Here is a 23,774-nt window from a genome sequence, read left to right on the forward strand (position 1 = left end):
AAATAACGCGCAGTGGCGGCTCTGTTTGTGTTTTTGTTTTAGCCCGCCGGTTGTTTTTTCGCGGATGCGACAATTAGGACATATCTCTATAGAGAGAATTAAAAGGTTAGTAAAAGATGGGGTACTTAATACTCTAGATTTTGCTGACTTTGAAACTTGTGTTGACTGCATTAAGGGAAAGCAGACCAACATGTCTAAGAAAGGTGCCAATAGAAGTTCAAGTATATTAGAAATAATTCATACAGACATATGTTGTCCTGATATGGATGCACATGGTCAGAAATATTTCATCACTTTCATAGATGATTACTCACGATATATAAATATTTATTTGCTTAACAATAAATATGAAGAATTGGATGCCTTCAAAGTCTTTAAGGTTGAAGTTGAGAACCAGTGTGGAAAACAAATAAAGATAGTGAGATCAGATCGGGGTGGTGAATACTATGGTAGATACACTGAGAATGGACAAGCACCTAGTCCATTTGCTAAGTTTCTTCGAGAACATGGGATTGTTGCCCAATACACCATGACCGGTTCTCCGAACCAAAATGGTGTTGCAGAAAGAAGAAACTAAACATTATTGAACATGGTGCAGAGTATGCTTAGCAACTCTAATCTTCCGAAATCATTGTGGAATGAAGCACTAAAGACGGCTGTGTATATTCTAAATCGGGTTCCATCCAAGACTGTCCCAAAGACACCATTTGAGTTATTTAAAGGATGGAAGCCGAGTTTACGACATATACGCGTTTGGGGATGTCCGTCTGAGGTGAGTATTTATAACCCACAAGAAAAGAAACTAGATTCGAGGACCATTAGTGGGTATTTCATTATATATGCCGAAAGGTCTAAAGGTTATAGATTTTACTGTCCATCTCATACAACTAGGATTGTGGAGTCAAGAAATGCAAAGTTTCTTGAAAATCATTTGACTAGTGGGAGTGATCAAATCAAAAATTCAATTTCTGTGCATGATCATATAGAGTATGAACCTTCCACTTAAAGTAATAGATTGGTTACTATTTACAACATCCCTCGAGTTCAAATAGATGTTGATCAACCAATCATCGAGACTCCACAAGCTACTGATGATCCAGTAAATTAAGTTGGTCATCAAGATGATGAACAATTATTTGAACAACAAGATCCACAAGAAAATGTTGATCGAACATTAAGAAGATCTACTAGGACAAGAAAATTAGCTATTCCTAGTGATTACATTGTGTATCTACAAGAATCTGACTATAATGTTGGAGCTGAGAATGATCATGAGAGCTTTAGACAAGACATGAGTTGCAAAGAGTCAAATTTGTGGTATGATGCCATGAATGATGAAATGAATTCCATGAAAAACAACGACGTATGGGATCTTGTAGAGTTACCTAATGGGGCAAAGGCCATTGGTTGTAAATGGGTCTTTAAAACCAAGAAAGATTCATTAGGCAACATTGATAGATACAAGGCCAAACTCGTTGCTAAGGGATTTACTCAAAAGGAGGGAATCGATTACACTGATACTTTTTCTCCTGTATCTAAGAAATATTCTCTTCGTGTCATCTTGGCATTAGTTGCACATTTTGATCTTGAGTTGCATCAAATGGATGTTAAAACAGCCTTTCTTAATGGTGATTTAGAGGAGGTTTATATGAAACAGCCTGAAGGTTTCTCTTCTAATAGTGGTGAGCATTTGGTTTGCAAGCTTAAGAGATCCATATATAGGTTAAAAAAAGTCTCTCGTCAATGGTATCTTAAATTCCATGAAACGATATCCTCATTTGGGTTTATTGAAAATCCCATGGATCAATGTATATACCAGAAGGTCAATGGGAGTAAAATTTGTTTTCTCATTTTGTATGTGGATGACATACTACTTGCAACCAATGATAAAGGTTTTCTACATGAGGTGAAACAATTTCTCTCTAAAAACTTTGATATGAAGGATATGGGTGAGGCATCTTATGTTATTGGCATTAAGATCCACAGAGATAGACTTCAAGGAATTTTGGGTCTATCACAAGAAACCTACATCAATAAAGTTTTAGAGAGATTTAGAATGAAAGATTGTTCAGCAAGTGTTGCATCCATTATCAAGGGCGATAAATTTAATTTGAATCAATGCCCTAAGAATGATTTTGAGCAGGAACAAATGAAGAACATTCCATATGCTTCTGTTGTTGGAAGTCTTATGTATGCTCAAGTATGCATAAGGCCCGATATTGTATTTGTTGTTGGAATCTTAGGAAGATATCAGAGTAATCCAGGTATGGATCACTGGAAAGCTGCAAAGAAGGTGTTGAGATATCTTAAAGGAACAAAAGATTACATGCTAATGTATAGGCAGACGGACAATCTTGATATGATCGGCTATTCAGACTCCGACTTTACTGGTTGTGTTGATTCTCGCAAATAAACATCAAGATATATGTTTATGATGGCTGATGGAGCTATTTCATGGATAAGTACTAAGCAAACCTTGGTTGCTACTTCTACTATGGAAGCCGAGTTTGTCTCCTGTTTTGAGGCTACTTCTCATGGTGTATGGCTTAAGAGTTTTATTTCTGGGCTTAGAATCATGGATTCTGTTTCTAAACCTCTGAAGATTTTTTGCGATAATTCAACAGCTGTCTTTATGGCTAAGAACAGTAAAAGTGGAAGTCGAAGCAAGCACATCGACATAAAGTATTTAGCCATTAGAGAAAGAGTTAAAGATAAAATAGTAGTTATTAATCACATTAGTACTGATTTAATGATTGTTGATCCTTTGACTAAGGGCATGCCACCAATAAAATTTAAGGATCATGTAGAGAACATGTGACTTGGGTCCTCCTTATGATTGTATACATACAGTTTATTAATAAAACTCTTATATTGTGATGTTTTCTCATTTTCATGCGCACATCAGTTTGAGAAAATATGTTACATCTGGACCAAGAGTAAACATTGGTTTATTCATCAAGTTAGTTACGACATTACAGATATATACTTGAAAATAAACATGTTGTAATACATAGATGAGACTACTCGCTTTAAGAGGGACTATCTCTATGATTCACATATTTATTTCTTGAGTAAGTTTTCCATGACTCATTTATGTCAATAATCAGTTCTATGGACCAAGTGGGAGAATGTAAGGGTTTCTTATTTTTATTATAATAAGTATTAATAATAAAAAAATTAATTTAATGTGGTCCATAGTTTTGGGATTTTGGATCTGAAAATGGTATAATTTATTTTGGTTTTAATATAAATTGATATGACCATTTAATTGGGTGATAATAAGTTTTAATGGCTCTAAATTCTTGATGGTAGAATCAAGCCTATAAATAGTCTTTGGTCCCCAAAGCTTTCTCTCATCACAAAAAAAATACACCATCTATATTGAGAGAGCAAGAGCTTGGAAGAATGAAAGGTAGTGCACTCACAACACTGCAATAATGACTGGAGGTAAAACCTCTAATTCTATTTCCGCATTTTATTTTATTAATCTTGTTTTTTTTTGTTTTCCTAACTAACTCTAGACATTTTAAACCAGCAATAATAGCATAAGAGATTACCTTAAATAACCAACCATACAATATTTACTTTCTCTTGAAATTCATCTAAGAGAATGGTTGTACTTCATGTAACTGCATTTTATTATCATTGATTTCATTAGGTTAATTTTGCATTTCAGTACTTTCCGTCTACGATGCATCGTGGTGGCATTGAAGTTCTGATAAAAATAATAAAAAAAGAATAAAAAGGTGATAAATTATAATTGTTGGAATTTAAAGATGTGTCTCTTGAATACTTTTTTCTTGGTGGTCATCTCAACCGAGAGAATATGTAATATTATCTTTTACAAAAATTAGGCGCGCCAATGATTTAGGTGTCAACTGTTCGTTAACTTAAGGGAATCATTTGTCATAAAATATATTGTCATCTAAGAGGTGAGGGCTGTTGTGATCAGCAGAGATAGAGTGACTTATAACATCAATGACAAAAACTATAATATTGAATTGTTTTTAAAAAGAAAAAATAGTCAATACAAAATTACATAAATCAGGAACTTTCCGTGTGTCTTACTTTTAAAATTTATGAAAGGATGAGTTGTATCATTTTGAAGTAAAAATGAATAGCGAAAATGAAACATTAATATTTTATTAAAAATAATAATGTATATTAATTTTTATATTGCACCTGTTGTAATTTATTAAATACAAGTGTGTTCCAAAATGACAAATGGTGGAAGTGAGTTAATGCTAATAAATGCATGAGATAACTCTTCATGAATTTTGAATTTTTAATTTTGAATTTTGAATTTTGAATTTGGAGATTGTAACTCTTCATGAGATGTTGCAAAGGCGAAACCATGCAACTGTTGATGAAACATGCTGCAAGCCAACCATTATGATGATTGGAAAAGGACATTGCTTCACCAAGGGTCGCTACCTAGTGAAACAATATCAACATGGTCTATAAAAGCATAAATCCGGATTCAGAATAAAAACACACAAAATCCAAAAATCCTCTAAATAATTCCAGACGCTATTCGCTGCATTCGGGTTTTCGTCGGTCTTGCGCAAACTCGATAAGGCTGAATTATCCTGGGTATTCCTGCATCAGAACTCTAAGACAATCGAGAGTGCTTGAAATACTATAAGGAAAGTGTTGCGTTCACGATTCAAGTCTGGATCCCTTTAATCTTTCCGAAATTTCTAACAGTCTTATAGTAATTTCAAATAATGGTTATCAAGGCTTCAGTTTCAAGCATCAAAAAGAAAAACTCAAGAAAGAACACAAGAAGAATCGGTATTACGAAATCTGGTATGATTTTATTATTCTTCATATTAATTAGAGCACCGTGAAAATTATGATATCAAGATCTAAATATAAAAGTTTTCTATCAATTAGGATCAGAGTCAGATTATTGATATTGTGATTTTTTGATAATAACTAATTGATATGATTTTGAATTAGATTTCTTTAATAACTATAGTATTACTTAATTTAATGGTTTTCATAAATTTTAATAGAAAAGCAATATCCGTATCATGATTTTCCATTTGTTGGACAAATTATTACATATTGATGGTTGAATGATATGCATCTGACAATACATGAATAAATCATGATTACGCAATTATATTATACTTGATTATGTAACCTATTTTCCATATGATTTGAAATTGAAGGGTCTTGGACATAATAGGAAGAAATATGTACATTTCCACATTGGTATTGTACATAATAGAAAACTTTTCATTCCAGAATGAGATATGGAATTCATGATATGTAAATATACGTATTGTGCATTCATGATATGTAAATTTGTTCCATGATAGAAGTGCATGGCAATATGTTGTTTTACTTTAAGAAATAGAGAAACATGTTATGCCCTTTGAAGGAAACAGAATTATATATACAGTTTTAAAAGGTTTTACAATATAAACATATAACGGGTTCTATGTTGTCTTCTTCCGGCATATTGATTGCCATACGGTGCCTTATTTTGGTGACATATAAATACTACTTATTATATGTATATTATATGTATGTTGCATAACAATTCAAGTTGGTATGAAATTATTTTTTTTAAAAATACGGGATGTTCTTTTGTTTATTTTAAAAATTAATTTGTATAAAGGATAATTTGTGATTCAATAAGGTATGTAAAGATTATTCAAAGATGAATCATGACTTATATAAACTTTTGAATTTGAAGTCTAATGTGACTATTGAATTCTAATATATGAAATTTTTTAGAACCTTATCACAAAGATAAGGAATTTGATATTCCTACAATGAAGACCCTTGTGAGGAGGGTTCTCCACATATTGTTGAAACACAAACCAGAATTTCTTCATGGATTGCTGAAACATAATCCTAAATTAGAATAAGAAAGAGAGTCTGAAAGGCTAAGGATCTAGGATCAAACAAAATTGATAATCAATTTATTTCTTTTATCTAATGGAAGGAAATAGTAAGAATTTTGTTCGTAAGATTCTTATTATTCTTCAAGTGGAAGATGATCCTATGACTTAAAAGGAAGGAATCAACAACTTCAAGGGACTCATCTTATTTAGAAGGAAGTATCATATTGTGATGGTACACTAAACACCTACAAGTATAGATTAATGACCAATGGTGTTTTAAATAAAAAATGTGTTTATCATTTGATACATATGCACTAATAGCAAGCACAACAAAATTAGAGCATTGTTTGCATTAGCTTCTTTGCATGACTTTATAGTTCATGAAATGGATGTCAAAATGAAATTTCAATATGGAGATCTCGATGACGAGATTTACATGAATCAACCATAAGGTTATGAATAAAAGGTATGAAAGCTTGTCAAATCCTTGTATGAATTCAAACAAGCACCGGAACAATGACATCAAAAGTTTGATAATGTCATAGTAAGATTCACCAATTAATTAGGGGAGACACACAACTTAAGAGGAGACAATATTTTGTCATCATCAAAAGGGGGGAGATTGTGAGGAATAAATCTTATATCTAGTTCAACTTTGATGAAGACAAAGATTATCAAAGGAGAAAAGGTTCAAAAGGTTCATGCACATCAATGATGAAGTTAATTAAGAAAGTTGAACATAGAAATTTCAAGTGAAGATTTGAGACAAGTGAACATAACTAAGGTACTCATTGAAATTTATATTATACTAATTTAAATTGCTCATAATTTCACTTCTCACTTCATCTAAAAACCTTCTTACATCATCATGCATGATTATCTAAAAACATTATTCATCTAATTCTTGTTACAAGTGTTTGTACACAAAGTTGTGTGAGAATATTGTGATATTCATTCGTATTCATATTGATTATATGATTGATCATTAGCAACAAGATAAATGGAATTTTAGAAACAAATAGGTTTCAAACTTTCATATTCAAGATGAATGATCTTGGACTAGTTGACACATTTTTGGGGATTAAAGTAAAGTGAAATAGTGGGGGTTGTGAACTTAGTCAAACACATTATGTTGAGAAAATGTTGGAAAAGTTCAAACACCTAAACTTTAAGGAAGTAAACACTCCATTCGATCCTAGTGTCAAACTTCAAAAGAACAATGGAAGAACCGTGGCACAACTGGAATATGCAAGTGTAATTGGATGTCTAATGTACTTAATGCAATGCACCAGACCTGACATAGCTTTTGCAGTTAGTAAGATGAGTAGATTTACTAGCAATCCAAATGATGAACATTGGAAAGCCATAACTAGGATTTTCGGATATTTGTTAAAGACCAAAAATCTTGGCCTTCATTATGGTATGTTTCCTGCCGTACTAGAAGGATATACCGACGCAAGTTGGATATCAAGTGTTGGAGATTATAAATCTACAACTGGGTGGATATTCACATTAGCTGGAGGTGCGATTTCTTGGAAAAGCACGAAACAAACATGCATTACTCTCTCAACCATGGAATCAGAGTTTGTGGCTCTTCCGTCTGCTGGACAAGAAACAGAATGGTTGAGGGACCTCTTATTGGAGGTTCCGTTAGCTAAAGACAATATTTCAAAAGTATTGATACATTGTGATAGTCAAGCCACCCTGGCTAGAGCGTTCAGTGAAGTGTACAATGGAAAGTCTAGACACATAGGTCTTAGACACTCTCTCGTGAGAAAAATGATAAAGGATGGGATCATTCCACTAACATATGTACAAACAAGCTATAATTTGGCTGATCCATTTACTAAACCACTGGCCAGAGATTTAGTAAAGACTACCTCGAAAGGTATGAGATTAAAACTCCTTGAATAAGGATTCCGACAATGATAGCAACCCAATCTGAAGTTAACACATTTTAACCTAAGATTCAATGGGTAACAATAAGTCGTTGATTCGGAAGGTTATGCAACATTCCGCGATAATGTTGACGATTACAAACTGAGGGTTGAGTTTTCAAAGAAACTCTTAATGAAGTTCTATATCAAGGAGGATACGTATCTCAAGAAATAGATACAAATTGAACTTCACCTATATGAACTTCAAGATGGTGCTGTCTTAAGGTGAGAGTTGGAGTTTCTCTCATGAAAAATTCATGAAAACAGGAAAAGCACATGACCATAAATAGTGCTAGGCGAGATATGTAGGCGAAGAACCTCTAAAAGTGTGTGTATAGCAACACCGATCTGATCACATGGGATAATGGTTCAAAGCATAGCTACCTAACGTTCCGATTAGGCTTTGCGTTGTCTTTACTAAGGTTAAGTTCAATCGAAAGATACCTAACAGTATTAACATTTTTTGCTTTCTATATTCTGGAATTGGATTCGTCATTATTAGAACAAGTGGGGAATTGTTGTAATTTATTAAATACAAGTGTGTTCCAAAATGACAAATGGTGGAAGTGAGTTAATGCTAATAAATGCATGAGATAACTCTTCATGAATTTTGAATTTTGAATTCGGAGATTGTAACTCTTCATGAGATGTTGCAAAGGCGAAACCATGCAATTGTTGGTGAAACATGCTGCAGGCCAACCATTATGATTATTGGAAAAGAACATTGTTTCACCAAGGGTCGCTACCTTGTGAAACAATATCAACATGGTCTATAAAAGCATAAATCCGGATTCAGAATAAAAACACACAAAATCCGAAAATCCTCTAAATAATTCCAGACGTTCTTCGCTGCATCAGGTTTTTGTCGGTCTTGCGCAAATTCGATAAGGCTGAATTATCCTGGGTATTCCTGCATCAGAACTCTAAGACAATCGAGAGTGCTTGAAATATTATAAGGAAAGTGTTGCGTTCACGATTCAAGTCTGGATCCCTTTAATCTTTCTGAAATTTCTAACAGCACCTACCGAATCCAAATTAAAACTTGTAAGTGGTTTGGATATTGTACACAATATAAGAATATTTTATTGTTAACAAAAACTATTTTGTTCTTTAATTACTAGGTAGAAGAGGCCCTTGGATTGTTATTAAAGGCGAGGATTAATTTGAAGGCAAAGAACTTGGAGAACAAAACTGCATTAGACATGACAAGCAATGTAGACATTAGGAGTAAATTATTGAGTGCTGGAGCGAAACCTGGCTTACAAGTTGCCAACACTCTTACATATGAACATAAACTAAGATCAAAGACCGCGTTTATGGATAACGGATTAATTTGGATACGTAGCATTAGAAGAGATGTCAGAGGATGATTGTAACACTTGGTTGATAGTTGTAACTCTTGTTGCAACTGCAACCTATCAATCAGCACTGAGTCCTCCTGGTGGAGTTTATCAGGCTAATGCTAGTGAGAATAATGTCAACACTTTCACCAATTCTACTATTTCTTCTTCAGGAAATGCTGGGAAATCGGTATTGTCAAGAAATGGTTTCATTGTGTTTTCATTGGCGAATATGATATCCTTTTTTGCATCAATTATAGCAATATTTATTCTGACACTCGTGTTTGTTCCAGTGGGTTGGTTTGTTGTTTGTTATCTGTTTTCTATAGGCAAGATATCACCTACACATTCCAACTCTATTAATGTTAGCATTGCTATGTTTTCAATTGGATTTCTCGCGTGTTGTTCTGCTATTATAGTGTACTTTCGACTTCAACAGGAACGCAATGCAAAGAAGAAGAGTAGATCATAGTTATGTTAAACCGTTGGTTTGTAATATGTGAAACACCAATGAGTTTTGGTTTTGTCAACAGGACAAAGATGGTACAATTGCTAATGAAATTGACAACTCATACCACTGCGGCACTGCCAGCCGAATTTATAGATAACAACACAATTTCATCCACGATATGATTATGAAGTAGTATATTAATTATTTTAATTGTATTTTATATTTTATTGAATGTATTATGACTAGAAATTGAACATATTGTATTGCATTTCTCAATGAAAACAGAAGCACTTTCTTGATAGTATTATATAGCAATACATTGTTGACACTATATAATGTGATGCCCTAACTCTATTAATCATTAATCGTTAAACAAGCAACTTGATCAACTCACTTCTAATTGTATCGAAACTCTCGCAACATAAGTGACTCGGATCGTACGGATGTGTCAGTGTGAGAATCAAGACCCTAAGTCCTGTTTGTCTCCATTGTGATTTAAGTGATTTTCAATTAAGTTGTTTTTCTATAAGTGTTTTTTACCAAATCTCAAATTATTGATTTCTCTATGTATACATCAATAGAACGGATTTCAGTACTTAAATCATTGGTCCTTGTGATTCGATAATCTTTTACTATTTCGCACAACAGTGCAATTGCGACGTGTCAAGTTTTTGGCGCTGTTGACTATGACCAATTGTGTTTGATATTAAATAATTGTTTAATCATTGTGTAGACTAGAGCTTTATGTTTCTGTTTATTTTGTTGTAGTACTCGCTGCTCTTGTATGCGAAGAATTCGTTCTATTGGGAATTTAGTCGAACATGTGAACAAATTCGAGTGTTTCTTACGTGAAAGACGTTGAACTCTTAGACAGCAAGTCATGGCTGATCCAATAGATGGCACTAAGCCTCTTAAGGATTATGTGATTCTTACTGAAGAGGAACCGCATTGTAGTATTGTGCATCCGCCTATTGCGGCAAATAACTTTGAATTGAAACATTCTTTGTATGATCTGTCACAAGTCGATTATGAGAGTTCTTTGTCCAAATTTATTTTAATACCTGAGTCATGCATGCCAACCCCTGTACGAAAGTATAGTGTTCTCAGGTGCCGATCGTAGTCTGAAAGGAAATATATCAGTATTGTCATGTACTATTTGAGATATTTGAATAATTTTATGACATTACTTGAGTTATTTTATTTTGTTAATTCCGCTGTGTGACACCCTATGTTTGAGTATTTGAAATTACCTATAATTATTTATATTTGTAAGTGGAGTTTTTAGGGTGTCACATTAACTTCCTTGTGATTAGGAAATGTTGAATATTGGTTGTTTAAGGTTCAAGGCAAACCAATGTTTAGCCCTGACAAACAATGATTGATGTGTTGATATGTTTAGGTTCGAGAGAACCGGTGTTGATATGTTAGCCTTAACCGACAATGTTGATAATTGGTGTAGGAGATTCAAATGGATATTTCTTGCATTTGTTTGTAGCATCATGCATTCATGTATATCAAAGATTAGCTTAGGACTTCGGTCCCGTGTTGTAGACTTTGATTTAGTGTTGAGGATCACTTAGTAAAATAACTCGAATATCCAGGACATTGGTCCAGTGTTGTAGGATGACACCACATGCATGGAAGTAGAGGATATGCACACTGCATAATGATTTTGTATATTTTACATATGTGATGACTGAATATTTTTGAACTATCCTTGATGTTTATACACCATTTAAATTGTGGAATGTATTCTCACCCCTTTTTTCCTTTATGTTTCTATTTTTGTACTTTATACAGATGATTCCCAGGTTGAGACTGAGGAGTGATATCTATGTGTTTTGCAGAGGATGGCGTAGTTGACCTCATCAGTAGTTTATTTATGCTTATGTTCGATGTATCTTTTGTTCGCATTGTAGTATTCATTTCGTTTTAGTCCTAATATTGTAACATCATAATCAGATGTATTTTCTATGTATTTTGAGTTGTTTTGAACTAATTGTTTATGTTATGTTTTTGAACTAAAATTCCACCTTTTGAGAATTAAAGTTGAAGTTGTCAATGTGACACCCTTGTTTTATCTTCATATTTTTCGTAATGTTTTTAAATTATATTCTGGGTTTTAGAATGTTACATAGTTGGTATCAGAGCAGGTCGGTCCATTCGACCTTAGGTATTAAGAACTTATAATAGCCTACCGCACGACATGGGTGTTAACCCTGTCAATGTTGTTTTTCTTTATAACCACCATTTGCTTTACAGTTCAACCAGTTAATTATTTATGGATGGTTGTGCAAGAAGAAATGGCTAGCATAAATGATTGTGCTATTGTTGATGCTATCAAAGAAATGACTCGTGTAATGGCTCAAGCAATTAAAGGTTTGCATGCTAATCAGAATCAGAATGGAGGAGCTGGTGAGTTTTGTGGGCTGGGAAAATTCTGGAAGAATACCCGCCTACATTAAAAGGAAGGTATGATCTTGGAAGTTCCCAGACTTAGATTCAAGAGATTTAGAATATTTTTAGAGTCATGGTATGTACTGATGCTCATAAGGTGTTTTTTGGACCTCATATGTTGTCTGAGGAAGTTGAGTACTGGTGGAAGAATACCCATCAAAGATTGGAAGTTGCTGGCACTACTTTTACTTGGAATAATTTCAAGAGTGAGTTTTTGGAAAAATATTTTCCAGTTGATGTTTGTAAACGGTAAGGAGATTGAGTTCCTAGAGCTGAAGTAGGGCAACATGTATGTGGCTGACTATGTGGCCAAGTTCAAGGAGCTATCCAGATACTATCCTTACTATAATGGTGTAGAATATAAAGGTTCTAAGTGTATGAATTTTGAGAATGGGTTGCGTCCAGAGAACAAGTAGTTTATTAGTTATCAAGATATTCTTCGCTTCTCAGTGTTGGTCAATAAGTGTAGTATATATGATGAAGTCGACCAAAGCAAGATCTACTTACTATAAGAATGTAAATGAGAATAAGTTTTCTAATCAGAATTAAGGCAAGCTGTATGAAAACCCAACTGGAAAAGGAAATCAAAAAGCAGTAACTAGGAATGGAATTAGCGGGGGAGTCACTCATTTCCCCCTACATGTTTTATGTATGGAAAATCAGGTCATCGTGTCTCTGAGTGTAAGAATACCGCTCCAACCTATTTCAAATGTGGAGAGCAAGGTCACATCAGCACCCATTGTCAAAAACCGAAAAGAGAACGAGGTGTACGTCAGAATGGTCAGACCAATGGGAAAGTCTTTGTTATTAGTGGTGATGAAGTCTCAAGGTCATAAAAAGTAATTTGAGCTACGTGTTTCAAAAATGGTGTCTTTTTGATTTCCATCATCGATATGGGTGCGACACATTCATTCATATCACATTATTGTGTTATCAAGTTAAATCTGGTAGTGTCTTTTATGAAGGGTAATATGGTCATTGACACTCCAACCAATGGTTCGGTTACTACTTAGTTAGTTTGTCCATTTATAGTAAATATTTTGGAGTTAACTTAATTCTTTTACCCCTCAGTCAACTAAATGTTATTTTCGGAATGATCTGGTTAGAGTTCAACCATGTTCACATCAATTGTTTTGATAAAACTGTGATGTTTCTTGAGTTAGAGGAGGGTGAAGATTTGAGGATTATATCTTCCAACCAAGTAGAGATGTACTTGAAGTAGGATGCTCAAGTCCTCATGATGTTCACTTCTCTCGAAGTAGAGAGCAAAGCTAAGCTTGCTAATATTCATGTTGTGTGCTAGTTCCACTACAAGTCACAAATGGGATTTACGACACATGGGTTGCAACAATTACCCAAAAAATGCTCTAAATTCTTATTTGCGATAGTTTCTGCAGCTGTAAGAGCCAATTGTTGCCTTTTTTTGTTAAGTGAAGGAAAACTATATAGAATCTCTTTGGCTGGAACATACAAGTCAGATTTCATATCCCACGATGGTTGTAAGAACTAGCCTCACTTAAATTTCACGGTCGTTCTCCACCGGCCGCCATGTTCCTATATAGCAATTTTTCAATTCACGCTACTATTATTTCCTAATTATATCGTGTTTTTGTAACACCCTAAAACCCCGACGCATAATTAAAAGGATAAAATCCACATTTTATGATACTACTCAAACATAACATACATACTTTCCAAATATTTTCAAAACTCGCTTCGTAACTCAATTAAATAACATAGACTTCAATTATGTTATCAAATTGAAATACTTAATTAAAGTAACATAATTCAGCGATTAACTCCAAACAAACAAAACACCCAGTTCCCCGATGTTACACATCAAAGCATTAAACTAACTAAATAATGATAGATGATAAAATAAATGAGTAAAATCTCTAAGGTCATCTTTCAACTCACAACAGGACTTGATCCTCCCGAGTATCTATACAATAATGTACAAAACAAACAAAAAAAGGGTGAGAATATGCTCAAAAATATTAACAGTGTAATGAATGCAGAGGTAGTTTAATCACACAATCAACAATGCACATTCAATTATACACCAGCACAACAATTCATTTCACGTATCCTTTTATGTATGCAATGTGTTGCATCTCAAAAATTATGACCTCACGACCATGACGCTGATGCAGGAAGTTGTTTCTTCATTTTTGCCCATGGGAGCTCATTTGAAGCTCTGATTGCAACCCCTACCATCCCTAATCGCGCAAAAATTAATAGATACAAATTATAAAATAATAAAATCGCCATATACTCATGAATTAACATCCAATTTCAACAATTAATCATGAATTCATGAATATGTTCATAAACTAATTACACAACAATGTATGGATAACATTCAGATTTATACACATTCCATATACCCAAATTTCACTAATACTCAGAGCACAAATTTACACACCAAATATGGAAATTATCATGGATTACACATAACCACATTCAAGAATTCATAAAACACAATAATGGTGAATAAAACATAAATGAGGATGAAGATCCCTCTCTACCCTTCATGAAATACACCTATATTCAAGTAGTCCGCTCTCCGCCTTACATGAATTTCCAACAAAAATCTACAAGTTTTGGCTATGGTTTCCTTCCTCTCTCTCAAACTCTTGTTTTGCCTTTTTTTCTCCAACTCTCCCAATTTTGACCCTAAGATTCCTCATGCAATTTCATCATATGCACTAGCATTGGGATCACACATTGGCATCCTCCTTACCCCTTTTTCATTGGGTTTGTTTTGGGAGAGATCACCAAGCACCATGTGATTGTATCATACTTGTATATTATCATTTTACTAACCAAAATACCAAAAATATGTCTTTGCATTTGTCTAACTCTTTTGTAGGTAGGGCATGATCCCCATTGATCTATCAAGTTCATATCTAGGGTTTAAGACCCTCATGGCTAAGATCACAACCAAGGAATGATCCACATTTTCTCTAAGCATTATATATGAGTCCCAATGATCTTTTCATGTTATTTTGATCAAGATTTCTTCAAGAGTTTGGAGTTGGTTTGCCTTGGAAACCATAGTTTGTCTAGGTATCTTGAGTAACTTCTTCAACAAGCTTCCTCATCAATTGATCAAATTTCTCAAGGGAAAATTTAAAATTCATTATCTTATGAATATATTATCTATCATGAGCCTAAAAAGTCAAGATAATTGCAAGTTAGCAAGTTGGTTGATGGTGGTTGGCCAGATGGATTCATCTTATAAAAACTGGGTCTCCCTAGACTCTATCTCCTACGATTTGCATCATATGAAAATGATTCCAAGAGAAACGTTACTCTAAATGACATTCCAAACAACTTTCATGTGGAGGTCTAGAGCTAATTTTGCTTGTAAAGCCATTTTCTATTTTGAAACATTATAGGTCATTTTGTCTAAACTCTAACTTGAAAGTCAACTTTCCAAGGCCATAACTTGCTCAATGTTTATGAGATGAAATATTTCCAAGTTGCACAACCAAATTAAAGATTTCTACTTAAACGTTTATGTTTGTAGTGAAAACTAAATCAACTTTTATGAGCATGTGATATGAGGATACATTATAGGTCATTTTGGACCAATACCATTGAACAAGTGATTTTCCTCAACTTCAAAATTGCATAACTCTCTCATTCTGAATCCAAATGATTTCAAATTGGTTACTATTTTTAAGGTCTTTGAAAGATCTACAACTTTGATGAAGACAGTTTTCTCATTTGGAGCTCACATAAAACATTAAGCAAGGTGGAATATTGAGATATATGACTTGACACTTAGAAAAAATTTCAACATGTTGAAATTTCCAAACTTCCACCTTAAAATTAATCATGATCCAAGTTCCAAATGGAAAAGTGGTCAACATAAGAGTTGTTCTTCTTGATCTAAACTTTCCAAAGAGTCCTAATTCATTAATTTTGGATGAGGTTTGCTAGGGCTGCGCATGGTGATAACAGGCCTGCATCAATTGGCAAAATCAAAACTTCAAATGACCATTTCACTTTGCCTTGCCAATCAAGCTTCATTCAGACTTCAACATAGTTGAATTTAGACTTTAGTGCATTGCTTCATGGGCCTATACACACCCATGCAATCATGAGCATGACATTGCCAATTTTGGAAGAAATTTCAAGTGTGCAAATAACACTTCAATTTGCTATAAATAGAGACCCTCTAAGCTCATTTGAAAGGATCCTTGCGCGCCAACTTTGCTTCCCCTCTTCAAACCCTCATAATTCAAAGGAAAACCTGATAATTTTCACTTGAAAATTGAGTTTGAATCTCACTATTTGGAGATTCAGAAACTCCAGGATCCAAAGCTTTGTACCAATCCTAAACCAGTTCTGCAAGCTATTGAGGCAAGACCAGACTTGAATTGAAGCAAGAGAGATCAAGTTCTGCACAACATTAAAGGTATTTTCCAAAAAATTTCTTCTCTTCGATTCTCACTCAATTCTCATCAATTCTCTTGGATCTTTGGTTGTATGAAGTCCTACCAATGTAGACAAGAAGATTGAGTTGCTTTGAGGTCAAATCGAAGCAACTCAGTCGACACACCTCAAAATTCAACTCCTCATATCTTTCTATATATTTGGAGTTAGTTAAAATTGAGGTCAGATTCGTGCTCTATGCCATTTTCTCTTTCAGATCATGTCCTTCTTTTTTATTTTAATCATGGTGATGATTGAACCAGTCCGACGAGGTTCGCCTGAGAAGGTGATCGACCTTTGGCTTCGGCAGTGAGGTGGCACGGTTCAGAACCATTGATCCTTTTCAAATTGTTTTAATCACAGGCGTTGGTTTTGATTACCACTTATGTGGCGCACTGACTAAGTTCCATCATGGAACGTGCGTTTGTGTCCACTTGATCTGCCACCTCAATTAATGAGGGAGATCAAGTGGTCCACGTTTTTTTTGTATTTTCTGATTTTCATTTTATTCCTTTGATTTTCATTAATTCATATTAATTTTAATATTGATCCAAAAAATATGAGAGTTTCACCAAAAAATTTCAAATAAAATCCTCTTTCATATTTTGAATTGAACTTATTTTTTGGATCATTATTAATATTTTTCATGATTTAATTGATTTTGTGATTATTTTTAATGGTTTAAAAATACTTATAAGTTTCCAAAAATTCAAAAAAAAAATTCTCCAAGGTTCTTTAACCTTGTTTGACCTATGATAAATCTCATGGCCATTTCTTTAGTGTTTTGATGAGGTTTTAGGAATTTGACCAACCATATTTAATTTAATGCATTATTTTTATTATTTTTAAATTGAATAAATGTCAAATAATTGTGTTGAACCATTTTGATTGGTTTTGTAAGTTTGACTTATGTTGTTGGGTCTTGGTCAAGGTTGAATTGACTTTGTTAGATTAAGATCATTGGATTTAGGGGATTGATGAAATGTACATTTCATCTCTTAAAATGAATGAATGATCTTAATTTGGTAAAAGTCCTCCTTTGTCCAATTTGAGTTTGATCTATCTCCCATTCCTCTTCATCTCATTCCCCTTCTTTATGCATTCATATCATGGTCCTATGATATCTCTATATCCTAAGGCTAGTTGATTGCAAAATCAACATGAGTATGGATGAGATTAGGCCACCACTTTTGCATATTCTTTTTTGTGTGTGGTATGTTTCATGATCATAGTTCATCATACTATGTTTCTAACATGCATTAACACCAAAATTCTATTGTCCAGCCTTAAATAGTTGTGACTTCTACATAAGTCCAATTACGATTGCTTAACATAGCGCTAAATTTTGACACAAAAGTCATTGCATTCTAGTTAGTGAGATTGTAAGTCTCCCCTCTTTCATGGTATTGTGTGGAAACTTGGCCTTTTTTCCTTCCTTTGGAAGATGTCTTGGTTCAAGGATCCATGCTTGTGATAAGTGGGTTGAGTGTTCTCCAAAGAATGACTTTAACAAAAAAAAGCAAAAGCAATACTAACTTCTAACTCATTAACAACTAACATTTAATTTCAAGTCATTTACTTCAATGTACTTTATTTTTTTAGCCTTATTCATTTGCCATTATTCATACCATTCTAATTGTTTGTGTTAATGTCATTTTCACTTTGTCCACTTGGACCATATTTTGTGATATATTTTGTTTGTGATTGGTTGTGTGGTCTTTGACCATTAATGTACATAATAAGAACAAAAACCCTAAAAAATATCTTGTGTGGACTGTTGGTTTGATCTGAGACTATTGGACTTAGAATTTAGGCAACACTCCCTTTGCAAAGGACTTGGCCAATGCAAACTTTCATGTAACCAAGTGTTTGTAATTTGAAACTTCATCTGATACATCATTGAAGATCCATTTGAGTTCACATGCAACATGATTATTATGAAGCTATTATTTTGAACCTGTGACTTGTGGCATTGTGGAATTCATCTGCTACATGGGCAAATTTGAAGAAGATCATGGAGTAGCTAAGCTTGGATATGGCTATCTTTATTTGATGTCTTGCTCTTCAAGTTGATATTTTGGGCATTGTTTGTTGCTTGATTCTAATGTCCAAGGGAATTTGGGTTTCTATATGACATTCTTGTCTATTGGATTGCAGCCCATTGGTCAAATCTTTTCAACTCTCAATTTTTAAATTTTTGCTTAGGATTAGTCTCTTCATCTCCTCCCCATTTCTTTAATTTCAAATTCTCTCCCCCCTTTCAAAAATCTTCTTTGATTGTGTTTGTTGATTTCTAAACTTTGACCACTTTTGTAAACTAGAAACTTTGGCCTTATGCCATTGCATTTTCAAACTCATTTTCTTAATCAAATTTGTAAATAAACTTAATTATACTTGACTTAAAATTTTCAAAAAGCCAAAAAGAACTAACTCATTGAAACCATTTTTAGATCTTTCTTCCTTTCAAACTTAATTTTTGTTAAAAACAATGCATCCACTTTGAAATTGATACCACGAACTACGAGGTTTTGATCCCTCATTTTTATGTTGGTACGTAGGCACAAGTCCGAAGGTCTTGTCAAACACAAAATTATAATTAATGAATTATTTTCTTATCCCGCCATTCTGTTTGTTCGTAAACATCAATTTATACAAAAATACATATGCACACAAAAAAGGGCTCTCTAGGAGTATCTAGGACACTTTGGGTGCTAACACCTTCCCTCTGTGTAACCAACCCCCTTATTTGTAATCTCTGGCATTTTATTAGTTTTGATTTGAAAACTTCTTATTCTTGGGTTTTGTTCGTACTTTTTCCATTTTCCCTTGGAAACAATAAAAGCGCGGTGGTGACTCTTGTTATTTGATGTCTAGCTTATCCATAGCTTGATGATCATGAATTTATCGCTACAGAAATTAAGTGGCGACTCTGTTGGGGAGTAGTCTCCAGTGGGTTTAGCCTACTTTTTTGTGTGTGTATATAATTGTATAATTGATGTATGTATATTTGTTTGTATGATATAATCTGCTTGTTGTGCTTGGTGATCTCTGAGTGGTGAGATAAGTTCTAACCCGAACTTGAGTGCAATTAAGATAGGAGGATGGTATAGTCATGTTCGAATTGTGTGGAGTAGTCCTTAACAAGTTGGCTTGAGATCCATCTGCTCAGTAGAGACCCTTTAGGATTTGGAAATGTCACATAAGTATTTATGGTTAGGCATTACTATATCTAATTTGGGGTCCGAGAAGTTGAGGACCATAGAACATTTACCCCCTCTTGGCCTATTTAGGATGTAGTGCGGAGACTGTTCAAGTGTAAACTTGATAACATTTGTTACGCGATACTACACTCAGACGAGTTTCTCTTGAGAATATTATGGGTTGATAAGTCAGTTATCCTAACCTGTAATATCCGATAGATGGAATTAAGACTCTGGGAACTTTTTAGAACATGATCTACAGGTTGTTATCCTTAGTTCACTCCCTTAGGATGGTTCTTACACAGACTCCATGCTCGTGACTTACAACAAACCCTTGATTCTTGGTTGATCCAATCAAGTCTTGTCAATATCAATGGAACTTGGATGTTGATAAGGTGTAAACCATAATCCACCAAAATGGATGATTGATCTTGGCAATGACTTGATTCATCCCTTGACCTTTGTTTGTTTGCTTTGTGTGTGATCCCTTATTTGTGATTGTTGCATTCATGCATTCATGCGCATCATAACATTCATCACACGAAAATTTCAAGGAGCTGAGGTGTTATTTGCAAATATTTTCAGACCATGGATTGTGGACGAAGGAATACTAAGAAGTACAATTTCAGATGTCCCGACTTGAAAGAGTTAAGGAAGCTAGCATCTTTTGTATTAGATCCCTTGGACTTCAAACAACATCATGGGAAGCTTCTGTCTATCTTGTCTACTGATGTAGTGGAAGGACTTTTGAGTGTGGTAGTGCAGTTCTATGATCCTCTCTACCGTTACTTCACTTTTCCTGATTATCAGCTTATGCCTATGTTGGAGGAGTATGCCCATCGCTTGGGAATACCTATTTCTAGCAAGGTACCTTTTAGTGGATTGGAAAAGATTCCCATATCACATCTTATAGCTGAAGCTCTTCACTTGAAGAAGTCTGAGATAGAGGCTCATTGGGTGAAGAAAGGAGGATTATTTGGGTTGACTTCTGAGTTCCTCATCAAGGAAGCTACTGCCTTTGCTCAAGCCGGTAGTGTGGACACTTTTGAAGCTATCTTTGTGTTGCTCATTTATGGATTAGCTTTGTTCCCTAACATTGACAGTTTTGTTGATATTAACGCCATTAGAATTTTCTTGATTGGGAATCATGTGCCTACTTTTTTGGGTGATATGTACTTCTCCTTGCATCTAAGGAATTCTAAGGGTGGTGGAACTATTGTCTATTGCATTCCTGTTCTATACAAGTGGTTTATTTTGCACTTGCCTCAGACGCCTGCTTTTGTGGAGAACAAACAATGTCTACGGTGGTCTCAGAGGCTTATGTCTCTCACTAATGATGATATAGTTTGGTATGATCCTTCATTGAGCAGTTTGGATATTATTGACAGTTGTGGTGAATTCTCTAATGTGTCTCTCATTGGTACACAAGGAGGAATTAACTACAACCCTGTTTTGGCTCGTCGTCAACTTGGGTTCCCCTTGAGAGACAAACCTAATAACATGTTTTTAGAAGGTCTTTTCTATCAAGAGGGTGTAGCACCTCAAATTTGCACCTCCCATTTGTACATTCATTTTCATGATTAGGTCATTAACATAACATAGTCTACTGCATAGCATTGCATTGTCCTTTGCCCAAGTGCAAGTCATCAGACAAGATTAGGTCAAGAGGATCAGGAGATCAATCAAGCAAGCAAACATGTGCATTTCTCAAGGAAGCAAAGCCCTAGGGGTGGTTTATCAAGTTCATATGATTATGTGATCATTTTGAAGTGGATTGGCCAAAGATTAGATGCTCAGAAGTCATCAGTCAAGCTGAATTTCATTTGAAACCCTAGAAAGTCAAATGTGGTCAACTGTGCCAGAAATCAAGGATTTGAAGGTGGGAGATGGTTTGAAAAGCTTCATTCATGTCCATACAAGTCTCATTTGACATTTCAAAGATCAAGATTGAAGAATTTAAGGTCAGATGAAAAGTTTCCAAAAATAGTAAGTGACCTGTAATTTCAAACTGCCAAAAATGGAAAGTTCTTCTCCTCAAATCTACATCATCATAAAAGCTTCAAATAGAATTTTGTCCAACATAAAAGTTGAAGATATTGCTCTCACCTTTCCAAAAAGTCCAAGAACACTCATTTCTCATGTGTGGTTGGCAAGTTATGATCAAATCATTTTCAAGAAAAGTTGAACTTCAAAGTGGGATAACTCATGAACCATTTGGCCAAATTGGGTGATTCTTTTTTGAGCAAGTCACATTTGACATGTACTATCATAATGCATCATTACATTTCATCAAAAAGCATCATATCAAAAGTCCATTTTTCAAGTGATCAATTTGCATTTTGGTGGTAAAAATAGTGAATTTGAAAACTAAATGCAATTTTCACTCCAAACCACTTCCAACAGCTCCTAAACAGAAAATTGGACTTGCTTCAAATGCATTTTTACTGTTCCATTGGTCATTTGTGCATAAGGTCATTTTGGCCATTTAACATGATGGTGCATTTCACTAATCTCATTCATTTTGCTAATCATGCTTAACAATTGGATTAGGAAGTGGTATAAAGCATTAATTGTAACTGAATTCAGATTGAACACATTCATTTTCTCAGATCCAAACTCAAAAAATCACCAAATTCTCTCAAATTTTTCCAAACTTTTTCACTCTTGTTCATCAAGATTCATCATCATTCTTGCTTGTTCTTGTGTGATTCATCCTCTGCAGGTACTGTAGGAGAACTGTTGAAGAAGAAAAGTGAAAAATCTTGAAGAAATCGTGGCTGTTGAACATCAAGCTTCACATGGCAGTTTGAGAATTCTTCGAGCTGGAGCATAATTGAGCTAAAGACTTGGCTTCATTCATCTCCTGAAGCATCAATCAACATCTGTTTTCATCTTTTGAGCCTTGAATCCATCAAATCAAGTTGCTGCATCTCCAAGAGGTTGGAACTCAAATCTCACAATTGCTAAAATTATGATATGGCTTTGATAGAGTTTTTATTGCTGAGTACACTGCACTTTGAATCATGCATTTCCATTAGGTTTTGAGTGAGATATTTGAATTAGAAGTTTGATTACCAAAATTTACTTTGATCTATTCATGTTGCATAATGAGAATTAAGGAAAATTATGTTTGAATTGTTGATGTACATGATGAGACGAACACAACGGTATATTGGTTGTTAAATTCTGAGAAAAAAGTTCATGTGATGATGAACATGATGAAGATGTTCATAAACCCTAAGAAATCTCATTCCAGCTCGTGTTTGATCCCTCTTGCTGCGCTTGTGCATGTTTCCGCTGTTTTTCTCCCATGAGACCTATCACGTGGTGCCACATCACTTAGTGAAACGCGGCGTTTCACTAAGTGGCGCCCCTTGTGGAATTTGAACACGGTTCGATCCCGTGTAGTGGCTTTCTCATCTTAGGTTTTGGCTTTTATGTCATCCATATTTTACATGTTCATCCATGCTCATTTATTTTTTTTTTATTTTTTCCCTACACTAATAAACTCATAACTCACTCAAAATTAATCCAAATTTCATGATTCTTTTTTTGATGTGTCCCTCATGATGTCCTTGATTTTTTGGTGATTTTTAATAATATTGTGCACGGATGGATTTTGAAAATGTCTAGGGTTTGTTCTAGTGTACCATTTCTTGCACCTTGCTCACTCTTTCTTTCATGAAATCTTGATACTTAATTAGAAATTCTTGAAATTTTACATGTGTGATCTAGACTCATTCCTGGTCATTTTGATATGTGGTTTGTGATTTTTGAGTTCCTGGATTGAGAGATATGCTATGATCTTTGGAGGTGTGACAATTTGTGTCACACCATGTCTTGTGCATCTTCTTGATTTTATTTGCCATGCCATATGAACATGAATTGCTCTGGATTTTCACAAGAGATTACATCTAGATGTTTGAGTTTGAATGTGAATTTTCCTGGAATTTTTGAGTGCATTTCCAATTTGATTGAGATTTTCTCCCCTATTTGACCAATTGTTGACTTCTTGTGAGACATGATTTTATATGATTTGGGAAATTCTTATGGTTTATTGAATGGACTTGAAATTTCGCATGTGTATT

General features: G+C 34.3%; 1 protein-coding gene across 1 annotated transcript in view; it reads left to right on the top strand.

The window, feature by feature from the left end:
- The first annotated feature begins 10,466 nt into the window (after positions 1-10,466).
- LOC127137151 (uncharacterized) overlaps positions 10,467-23,774 on the top strand; it is an 86,543-nt gene continuing 73,235 nt past the window's right edge. Inside the window, exons 1-3 of the mRNA XM_051063636.1 lie at positions 10,467-10,620; positions 11,713-11,739; positions 11,849-12,001. Coding sequence (XP_050919593.1) covers positions 10,467-10,620; positions 11,713-11,739; positions 11,849-12,001 — 334 coding nt within the window. The remainder of the gene's footprint in view (positions 10,621-11,712; positions 11,740-11,848; positions 12,002-23,774) is intronic.

The sequence above is a fragment of the Lathyrus oleraceus genome, chromosome 4, assembly GCF_024323335.1.
Source record: "Lathyrus oleraceus cultivar Zhongwan6 chromosome 4, CAAS_Psat_ZW6_1.0, whole genome shotgun sequence".
Taxonomy (NCBI): domain Eukaryota; kingdom Viridiplantae; phylum Streptophyta; class Magnoliopsida; order Fabales; family Fabaceae; genus Lathyrus; species Lathyrus oleraceus.